This window comes from Panicum virgatum, chromosome 5N, assembly GCF_016808335.1.
Source record: "Panicum virgatum strain AP13 chromosome 5N, P.virgatum_v5, whole genome shotgun sequence".
NCBI lineage: Eukaryota > Viridiplantae > Streptophyta > Magnoliopsida > Poales > Poaceae > Panicum > Panicum virgatum.
The window spans coordinates 14,816,900-14,828,070 of record NC_053149.1 but is presented as its reverse complement, the minus strand read 5'-3'; the positions used below and the strand labels follow the sequence as shown (position 1 = coordinate 14,828,070).

Here is an 11,171-nt window from a genome sequence, read left to right as displayed (position 1 = left end):
CCGATGCAGTCTATCGACTGATACAGTTGAAGCTTTAATTTGTTCACAAAGTTGGCTTCGGACATCACAAAGAAAATTAAGTGAAAGAGAAGCCGCTGAAGAGGTCCAGGCATATGAGGAGATTAGAGAAGGTATTGTTTTTGCAATTGAGAAGTGTCATCTTATCTGTGTCAAGTTACTAATAACTCGATTCCTTTTTTTATAGAGTTTGTTTTGAAGGACTGCACAGATAAGCAACATCATATTGGTATGTCTCTTTCTTAACTTTCTGTAGGGCATATATAATAGTCATTATTCAGTGAGCAATAGCACGGATAGGCTAGAAAATTCTTTCTTATGCTGAATAATGACCAAACTTTCAATTCTTTGTGATGTTACAGATTTCATTGAGCTGGACACATAGCCTTTTGATGCAAGGAGAGAGCTAGGGGGCGATGACAAGGTTTGCCTTCCATCCTTCTTGTGTCTTCAATGATGAACACTAGCTCAAATCGAGTTAAGTTTAGTTTGCAAAGATCTATAAGAAGTCATAGCCAAATGGCAAAGTCCACCAGCATGTCATCTATGATATAAGCTGTTTGAATGATTGAGCACTACTACATTGCAAACTTATTAGCACCTTGTCGCAGTGTCTGTTTAGTTATCTATTTGGGTTATGTCATATCGTTGTTTCTACAGTTCATTTGAGTCTTGTTTATTTCAGTTGTCAGGTCAGTTTGTTAGTCTGCTAGTTTAGTCAGTTTCAGTTAGCCGGATGGGTCAGTCAAGGTTGGTATGATGTAGATTTTATTGAGCTAAAAAATTCTTTGTTATGTTGATTGTTATTCTATTACTGATAGTGACAGCTTTTTTTTTCATGTTGCAGATTTTATTGAGATAGACATATAGCCTTTTGATGCAATTGTAAGAGTATTATGGGCTATGCTGGTCTAAAATAACATCAGTTTTGTTTATATTTTGGCTAAGTTAAACCATTGTTGGGTACTCTGTTTTCAGAAAACTTGAGTTGCACTGCACGTGCAGAGCAGCTAACTGTATACAAATCAGAATCAGGCTCCTGCAGAGAAGCTAGAACCATGCCTGCACGTTTGCATGTAGCATTGCTATCTGACAACCTTCAGAGTTCAGTTCGCCTGAATTAATGCCTATTCATGTACACTATTAGCACTGATCGATATCCATTAATTATTGTCCGCCTGAATTAATGCCTATTCATGTACACTATTAGCACCGATGGATATCCATTAATTATTGTCCAAATGGGATGGGGCTCTAAGAACGATGTGATGCCTGCCTCCTCGCCATGTTTGTGTTTGTTTATATATACGAGAGAGAAGAACTATGCGGCATACATATTTGTGCAGCCCGTGTAAACCGCCAGGACCGTCCGAACCAACCCAACCCAACAATTAATTAGTCCGGCAGCAACCCGTTGAAAGCCAACCCAGTCCGGACCAGCCACGCATCTACCGGCTTGGGTTACCAACCTATAAGAAACCGGCCAAGCCGGACCATGAACAGGGCGATGTGAAACCATGAGGAACGACGACCCTTAGCTTGTAGGAAAATGTTGGTACAGTTTCATACTGAAAATGATATACTTGCTTCCTTTTTTGTCTTCTCTCGACCTTTTAGGTCTTGCATTTTCACTCCTAAGCTGGTCTAATCCAGCGTATTTATAGCACATATCTTTTAGTAAGCGGGCGGAGCCAATGTGCATTAGAGGCTACACTTTGATGGTGATACTTGATCTATCTAGCGGTTGATCGACTCTGCTCTATATACCGAAAAAAAAGGATATACTATGTAAGCATAAAGTCGTTAGGCTCGACCTGCCGCAGTTTTTCTAGCTCGGATGATGACCAGGTGGAGCTTTCCCCTCTGACTTTGCCTATGTTTTTTTGGCATTGTCTACCCTGAACATTCAACATTGCGCTTGACCCAGATTTAGCTACGACCTTCCTAGTTTATTGTAACTATTGTGAACGACACAGTAGCTGAGTTGTAGCACCCCGCAGGTCTGGGTTCGAACCCAGCCCGGGTGAATTTCTGCCTGTCTATATTTAAAATGATAGAGAAAGACGGACAATTCATCAATACTTCAACACTCTTTCTCGCTTGGCCTCAAACGTGGAATATAGGAGTCACCTGTAATTATTTATTTTAATCTCCGCCACTAATACTGTATTGAGTTGCATGCACCAACCAAACCAACCTAAAAGGTTGAGCTAATAGAAAACTTGGGCAATTTACTTATACTTTAGTAATAAGGAATATAATTTGTATAAGAAAAATTTGTAAATTATCCAATCCATAAACTTTTTCCATATTCAGTCTAGGTTTATATATTTTGATAATAGATCCTTAAACCTTTCTCAAATGTTTCATTCAAAATGAAGATTCAGATCCATGTTATGATAATAAGTCCTTAAACCTTACTCAAAGGTTTCATTCCAAATGAAGATTCAGATCCATGTTATGTCGTTGTTTATCTTTAAATGATACTATTTTATTACTTTAATGGTATTACAGGTTAACCTATACAGAAAGAGAAATTATTTTTCAAGTTTACAAAAACTTATTTTTCAAGCTACTAACGAAATTAGGAAATCTGTAAGTCTCTAGTCTATTTTTGCCGAGAAGCGCAAGTAAAGCTGGCCCAACTCAAAATTATCGGAATATACAATCATGTTTGTCCGATGATCCATATCATATGATTAGAAAAGCCATACTTAATATTCACTCTCGTTCTGTTCATTTGGCTTGTCAGCTAACCAGCTAGCAGTACTGTTCTCTCATACTAAATCAGCAGCAGCCACCAGCTACCAGCCAGTCAGCAGTACAGTTCTCTCATAACAAATCAGCACCTGTCACAGCCAAGCGAACACAGCGGTTGCAATGTATGGAAATAACTCGACCGGCATACTATACACCAAAGTTGTCAAATCATTTCATCCTCAACACTGTCTGATAATGAGGATCAGATTTTGGTAGACATCATCACTAGAGAACCAGCCTTTGTTTCTTGGAGGCTGCAGCTTTTGCTTGCTGAATTCAGTTATTTTTTAGATGATGCAGAACAATTTTTTTTGACACACGGTGCAGAAATATTGCTCACTCTCTACCTCACCAAGCTCAAATTTGTATTGATTCTAGCTAGTAGCTGCATCAGCATGATCTCTTTCAGTAAGTGTTAATTGAAGCTATTAGTTAAAAAAAAACTCGAAGTGTACCTGTGCTAAACCCAAAACCTCTGGCGCAGTCTGTCTCTCACTCCCTGTTTTCATTCCTCTGCCTTCTCGCTCTGTCTCTCACTCTATTTTCTGTTCCTCCGCCTTCTCCTCGTTCTCACAATCGTCCTGCTCCTTCCAGCAGGCCTCCTCCCTCCTCGCGCTGCACTTCTACGCGGTACCGCTCTCTTCTTCGAGTTCAGCACTTCAGCACGGCGGATCCTCCCGCCTTGTTAACCAACAAAGCGACGCCCCCCGTGGCCTTGACCGCCCACTCGCGGTCCCCCAACACCGCAGCGGGCGGCTCCCCTATCGTCTCGGCATCCCGCCCGCTGGCTGGCCTTAACCTCTGGCGATCCCTGGTCCCTGCAAAGCTATCGGCACGAGGCAAATCCCAACCCCCAAACCCTACGCCCTAAGTATTTATGCATTTGTAGGATCCAAATCACCTGAGATCTGGAATAATGCAATGCTATCGTCCAATGCTAATTCAAGCTAACTCAGGAGACTATGTCTGTTGCCACATGTTTCTCTTATAATTGTTGTCTAATCTAGCTTCTAGATCCCACGTTTCATGTACTATAGTACTTTTCAATATAATCCAGACCAACCTTCACCCTAGGTACCGTTTGGACTTTAGAGGTAGATATTGAAACCTGGAATTTGAAATTGAGATTGAATGTATATTACATGTTTGGATGCTCTAGAAATAGAAATTGGTATGGAAACTTTGCTCCGGTACCCAGCGGTAGCTACTGAAGCCCCTTACGCGATTCCGACCCAACCCCGACCCTTGGATCCAGATTCGGTGACATCCTTTAGGCATGTCACGACTTGACATTGCGTGCATCTTGACCCTTTAAAACGAATCCAACGTCTGCTAGTTGGGCCTGCAGGCATACAGTTTTCCGCCGTTACCAGCGGCACAGGCGCGACGGAGCCCAATTACGGTCGTTCGTCCCTCGCGCTCGCACTCGCCGCTTGCGATCCCACTCGTTCGGTCCCCGTCGCCGCGAGGAGTGGGGAGGTGGTCGGCCACCGCACCCCTAGCCGCTAGTGGGGAGGCGGGCGGCCGCCGCGCACGCCTGCCCAGCCACTGCGGGCGGCGAGGAAGGGCCACCCAGTGCATGGAAGCAGTCGCGCTGGCCCTGCCGCTGTGAAGCTGCAAGCCTGCAAGCAGGACGGCCGTTGGGGCTGCCCAGTGACGGATCTAGAATCTCAATTTAGGGGGGGGGGGTAATTTCCCCTTCTTCTTCTTCCCTCACTTTTTCTTCTTTTTCCTCCTTTTCTTCTTCCTCCTCTTCATTCATGGTTGAAAATTCTTGAGGGGGGGGGGCCCATTGGATCCATGGGGGTAGGGGGGCTCTAGCCCCCTCTGCCCCCATGTTGGATCCGCCCCTGGGGCTGCTTGTGGAGCTCTGCACGAGGAAGCCGCAAGCTGGGAGAAAGGGGCACTTCTGGAGCATCTGCACGAGGAGGAGAGACATCGCCTGATGTTGGTCTTTAAGTGTCCAAAGCTATGAATTACAAGTTAAATTACAACATACATGATGCTTCTATATGGCTCGGTCAATTAAATTACAACATACATGAAACAATTGTAGCATATATATATGGCTCAGTCATTCTTAAAACAATTGTAGGAAATTGACAGTCACCTCAATTTTATTCATGACATTGACTAAAGCACAATAACAGTCTCACATGATTAGCTTCACATATGCCCACACAGTTACTAATACATCTGCTTATACTTCATTATAGTCACAATTGGGACACCAGTACAACAATCCCAGTTCAACACAACATATATGTAGTTCTTCACAATTCCTTCCTCATGCTCAATGCTCAAACTCTTGACCATTACCATCCGATTCATGCACAAATTCTTCACAACATCCAGTTCCATTGCTGATTCCACATGCTCAGGACCTTGCCACCTACACAATCATTTGAAAATGAGACACAATTTCAGGATGCTCCATTGCAAATTCATATGCTTGTTAAACAGAGCAGGGGCGGATCCTACCCCCATGGATCCAATGGAGCCCCCCAAAGCCCCCCCCCCCAAGAATTTTCAACCATGAATGAAGAGGAGAAAGAAGAAAAGGAGGAAAAAGAAGAAAAAGTGAGGAGGGAAGAAGAAGAAGGGAAAATTAGCCCTTCTAGATTGAGATTCTAGATCCGCCACTGGAACAGAGGCAAACTCCATTGCTCATACAGCGTCGGCGTCAGCACCGCGGCTGTTGAGGCTCGTGCTGCTGTGGCACACGAGGGCCGCGAGAGGGGCCGCCAGGGTCCGGCGAGGCAGGGCTGTGCCGGCGACGCCGCTGTTCAGTCAACCCACGCTGGCGGGGAGACAGTAGCACGACGGCATACGACCGCTGGACGCGTTGCCGGAAGGAGGGGGACGAGACGGCGACGCGCCTCCCTTCCAGACACACCGGCACGACAGGATGGGAGGAGGGCGGCGGTAGCCACCGGAGGCAGGGCTGGATTGGCAACCGGGAGCGGACGTGATTGGGGACGAGCCGCGCTAACCGGGAGGGAGGCAGAGGCAGGGCCGTCAAAACGGGATGGGCCAACGATGGAAACGGCAGAAAACTAGATGCTTGCGGGCCCAACTAGCAGTAGGCGTTGGATCTGTTTTCAAGGGCCAAGGTGCACCCAATGTCACGCCGTGACATGCCTAAAGGATGTCACCGAATCTGAATCCCCGTATTCGCTTGCATTCATACTCTATATACTATACAGCGTGGATAGTGAGAGCTGAGAGCGCTCGGTGTGTCTCCACACGACACGTGTCCCCACAGAAAAAAGTAGCCCGACGCCGTTCCTCCAATCGGCCCCACGCGAGCTGCGCACATCGCCGCAGGAGTTGGCCTCGCGCGGAGGATGGTCTAGGGGAGGAGACGCATGGCCTCGCCGGTCCGCAACTGCTCCCCGCCGCTGCTCAGCCGCCGCGCCGGCCCGAGCTCGAGCCGGCCATGGACGCCATCTCCACCAGGCACGAGCTCCGCTCCGGACAGACCACCGGCACTGGCGGCCACCGCACAAGGCATGGCGAGGAGGCGGCGGCAGCGGACCGGTGAGTGCGGTGGAGGGGAGCTCAAAGAGGAGGAGGCTGCGAGGAGGCGGCAGCGGCCGGCGAGCTCGGAGCGCCACAATGGGCCGGATACGGCCGCCGTTGCCAGAGTTCGAGCCGGAGCTCATGCGCGCCGCTTCGCCGCCAGATCCACGCCGGAAAGGGAGGGAGTGGGGGCGAGCGCCGCCGTTCGCAACAGATCCGTGCCGGAGAGGGCCGAGCTCGAGGCCGCCGGAGGGAGGGAGGAGAGGCGCGCCGGGACGGAGGGAGGAGGCGAGAGGAGGATGGCCGCGCGCACGCTGTCGGAGCTGAGCCGTGCCGCCGGCCCTCCAACCCGTCGGGGCCGCTGCCCGGCCGCGCCGCTGCGGCTTGGCAGCGAGGAGATGGCGCGGCGAGGTGGCGACAGCCGCGAGGAGTCCGCATCTGTGCGTGCAGAGGCCGGGAGGCGGAGCGAGGGCGGAGGCGGAGCGATGCGGCGTGAGGCGGAGCGATGCGTGCGGCCCGAGGCGGTGCGTGCGGCGCGGGGGAGGGTGGCGAGTGGGTGAGGGTCTGCTTAGGGTTTCAGGATAATTGCTCATGGGCTTTCCTTACGTGGGCTGCTGTTGGGCCCTTACGTGGGCTGCTGTTGGGACCCACTGCCGCGGCACCTGGCCGGCGCGGCGCAGCGCGCGGTCCGCCTAGTTTCTCAAATCTCCCGACCTCTCCCTCTACCTCGCCGCTCGCCTCCGTAGCCGTCGCGCCGCCTCCACGCCCCTCTGCTCGACCGCGCGCGCGCGCCCCGCTGCTGCCCTCCTGCTCCGTCGCGACCCCTCTTCTCGCGCGCCCGACGCTCCTGCTCGGCTGCTCCCCTCTGCTCCGCCGCGGTCCCCCACGACCCTCTGCCGCTGCGCCGCATCCTTCTGCTTCGCCGCGCCGCTCCACTGCGTCCCTTCTCCGGCGGGATTGGAGAGGCACCGCGGGAGTCCGTGACCCGCGCGGCGGCGCTGCAGGGAGCGGAGGATTACGACAAGATGTCAAGCGTGAGGTGGTGAGGTGGAGAGGTGGAGAGGAGATGAAGATGGGCCGCTTTCCAATTTTTTGGTATGCATATTCAAACATGAATTGGTATTTTCCCTTTAGTTGAATTCCATCTAGCAATTTCATGTGCATCCAAACAACCACTTTGGTATTAAGCTTATTTCAATGCAGAAGCTGATTTGGTATTGAATTCAATTCAATGCCAAGGTCTCCAATATTGACATCCAAACGGAGCCTAGTAGTATTTGTATCTTGATTATGTCTGTTGCTAAGTTGTGTATTCCAGATCTTTCTGTGGTTTTCCATCATGTTTATCTGTATCTTCATTTGTGCAGAGGAACCCTCTTAATTTGAAGAGAGTTCTTGGGGGTTCCTTTCCCTCAGTAGAGGCTGCACTAGGAGAGGGACATACAATGACAGGTGCATCAGGTGTGGTGGTGATAGACAATGGTGGTGGCCTTCTCAAGGCTGGCTTTGGTGGGGACAAGGATCCAATTGCTGTTGTCCCCAACTGCATGGCCAAACCCCCTGGTGGCAACACCAAGAAATGGCTTGTGGCTGACCAGCTACAGGCAGATGATGTTGATGTGACTGGCATGACATTGAAGCGTCCCATTGATCGTGGTTACCTTATCAATACTGATGTGCAGAGGGAGGTTTGGGAGCGGGTTGTACGCAACTTACTGCAGGTGGATCCTAGCAACTCATCCTTGTTACTGGTGGAGCCCATGTTCAACCCTCCAGCTCTGCAGCATGCAGCTGATGAGCTGGTGTTTGAGGAATTTGGTTTCAACTCTCTCTGCGTTGCAGATGCTCCTTCCCTTGTCCACCTTTATGAAGCTAGCCACCAACCAACACACTTTCGTGCCCAATGCAGCCTTGTTGTTGACTGCGGTTTCTCTTTCACCCATGCATCTCCTGTGCTTCAGAACTTTACTCTGAATTATGGTGTGCGACGTATGGACCTTGGCGGCAAGGCCCTTACAAACTATCTCAAAGAGCTTGTCTCATACCGTTCCCTTAATGTCATGGATGAAACACTCCTCATTGATGATGCAAAGGAAAAACTATGCTTTGTCTCCCTTGACGTCGCTGGTGATCTTCGCCTTGCCAGGTCTGCTGCCTTCATCATTTGTCATGTATGTGTATCATATTTTTAATTGTTCGTGTATCATATTTTTAATTGTTCTTTTTTTCTTCCTTATATTTAAGATGCAATGTTATTTTTGATTAACTTAATAGTTGAACAATTACCTTGAGGTGCAAAGGCCATTTAGGAACATGTAGCATTTGAACTCTACGTGAGTTGTCTGTGTAACAAATTTAACAGCATCTCCTGATAGCCTAGTATTTTCTGAACTGAATTTTGTAGCTTCCAGAACAGAAGGCACTGTGCGTGTGCATGTATGTCTGTGGGAGGGGGAGGTGGGTTGGAGTTAGCTAGCATGTTTAGCTGAAAATTCACTATAGGCATGGAAAGCACGAACATCCTTAAAAGTTTCTATCCAGAAAACAAAGAAATAAATAAGCAAACTGGATTATGAGTTCGGGAATCACCCTATACTTGTGTTATGTTTTCTCCATATTGCTGTTTAAAATGTATTCCCAAAACACACTGGATTTACAATGCTATGAGATGGTGCTCTCTCTGGATGCCGTGGGGTGTCCACCTATGCTAAAAAAATGATACTGAGGATATGTTTTCTGCTAGAAAGTTTTTCAGAAGTATTTCTTAATGCACGTTGGCTTTTAGACTTGTTGGAACACATTTTCCTTAAGTGTTGTATTATGTAAAGAAACATGTTAAACAATGTGAAAATCACATTACATGGAAGTTGTAACCCTACTAATCAGTTGGGGAAACTAAGGGGTTTTATGTTACTCAAATCTCTTAGCAGCTTGCTGTGTAATTTCTTGGCAGGTTATCATTTAAGGACAACCCTTTTAGATGTTCTTACATTCTCCCTGATGGTATAACAAACAAGAAAGGGTTTGTCAAGGATATGGATGAAGCACTTAGATACTGCTCTCTACCTCTTGATCAAGAATCAGATAGAAAAGACCATAGCTTGGAAACAAATAAGTTTGAGGATCGGAAAAAGCCAGAATTAAGTCAAAATGTAATGTCATTGGTCTCAGACTCTCAGTCACTGAAAGGAGTTTCAACTGCTCTTTTATATCATTAATGAAGTTTCAACTCTTTAGGAATTTGTCTTGACGAATGAAAGGTTCCTTGTGCCGGAGATGCTTTATCATCCAATCGATCTTGGTTAGTGTCAATGTTAAAAGTCTTTTATACTTTTGTTCGTAAGATTTTAAATATATTCCGTCATTTGTGCTCCCAGTTTTGTTAGGCAGTACATCAATCACATGCTTTTCTTCTTTTCAGTTTATTATATAAAATTGTTGCAAGAAATAATAATAATAATGTTATTTATGTCTGCACTTGATTCAGACCAGTCATTAATTTATTCTTTGATTCTTTGATGGGGAGAATTTGCCCTGTAAACATAGAGAAATCCAACACCAGTAGCATAGATAAGCTGAATGACTACTGAGATAATAATCCCTGCAAATAATTCAGGTGTAGCAATTCCATTGACCAGCTAATTCATATGCTTGTCAGGATGCATCTGCTTACTGAATTTCACTTCTACCATATTTTTTCTCCTTTAAAGTGGGCAAGGAATAAAACACAAGAGGCTCATAACTTTAGTCATTTTCTTCCGCACAGTAGTTCCCTAAATTTGCACAGTATTTGCTTATCTGCTCTGCTTGGTTAGTAAATTATTTATTCCTGCTCATCGTTGCCATACTAATCTCTACTGTGGACATCTAGGGCAAGAATAAAACACAAGAGATTCATAACTTTGGTCATTTTCTTCCGCACAGTAGTTCCCTAAATATTCACAGTATTTGCTTATCTGCTCTGCTAGGTTAGTCGTTTTCAAAAAAAAAAAAGCTCTGCTAGGTTAGTAAAGCGTTTATTGCTGCTCATTGTTGCCATACTAATCTCTACTGTGGACATTTGTAGGTATAAATCAAGCTGGGCTTGCTGAGTGCATAGTTCGCGCTGTACAAGCCTGCCACCCATACCTTCAACCTGTACTTTTTGAGAGGTATCTTATTATTTGGAGATATACACATTTCCCACTATCTTAATCTTTTGGTACGCTATTCATGTGAATTCACACTGTTGGGTTGTTTCCAGCATTATCCTGACAGGTGGAAGCACATTGTTTCCCAGATTCACTGAAAGACTGTAAGTGGTTTCATCAGCATTTGATGCACTATGCTATTTTATGTTTTGTGGAGGGGCTGTCAAATACCCTTGTCATTCGATGCATTTCGAGGTGGTCGCTAAGATTGTGTAACATGTATCGACAGGGAGATGGAGCTCCGGCCTCTTGTCCCTGATGACTACCAGGTGAAGATAATTCGTCAAGAGAAGTATGTCCGGTTACCTATCTCCTCTCACTGTTTGTCTGTCTATCCTCCTTCTCCATGTGCCATTGACACCCTGTTACTTTGTTTAGTCCTATCCTTGGAGCCTGGAGAGGTGGATCCATTTTGGCGTCCAGCCCTGGTTTCGAATCGATGTGTGTCACGAAATCCGAGTACGAGGAGATGGGGTCGGCACGATGTCGGCGTAGGTTTTTCCGTTGAAGGGTAGGCCGGAAGATTAGAAGAAGGTGGGTGTTTTGTATATATGACAAGCAGTATGGCTTAGATCAGGGTATCTGGCAATTCAGTCATGTACAACAGCAGTACTAGTTGGAGTTTGGTTAACAGTAACGAAATGGCGGCTATCGTTTTAGAAGCGCCTTCTTTCTGGTTCA

The 11,171-nt window shown here is 46.9% G+C and overlaps 1 protein-coding gene across 1 annotated transcript; it reads left to right on the top strand.

The window, feature by feature from the left end:
• The first annotated feature begins 7,026 nt into the window (after nucleotides 1–7,026).
• Nucleotides 7,027–11,171, top strand: LOC120675761 (actin-related protein 6-like). Its single transcript, XM_039956973.1, has 8 exons — nucleotides 7,027–7,395; nucleotides 7,668–8,446; nucleotides 9,254–9,452; nucleotides 9,538–9,601; nucleotides 10,367–10,451; nucleotides 10,544–10,594; nucleotides 10,720–10,782; nucleotides 10,869–11,171. Exons 2-8 carry the CDS (start codon nucleotides 7,746–7,748, stop codon nucleotides 10,996–10,998), a joined length of 1,293 nt encoding a protein of 430 aa, XP_039812907.1. The 5' UTR covers nucleotides 7,027–7,395; nucleotides 7,668–7,745; the 3' UTR covers nucleotides 10,999–11,171.

Coding starts and splice junctions, on each gene's coding strand:
- LOC120675761 (XM_039956973.1), top strand. CDS start 7,746: ATGACAGGTGCATCAGGTGTGGTGGTGATAGACAATGGTGGTGGCCTT. Junction 8,447..9,253: donor GGTGATCTTCGCCTTGCCAG/GTCTGCTGCCTT, acceptor ATTTCTTGGCAG/GTTATCATTTAAGGACAACC. Junction 10,595..10,719: donor CCCAGATTCACTGAAAGACT/GTAAGTGGTTTC, acceptor ATGTATCGACAG/GGAGATGGAGCTCCGGCCTC.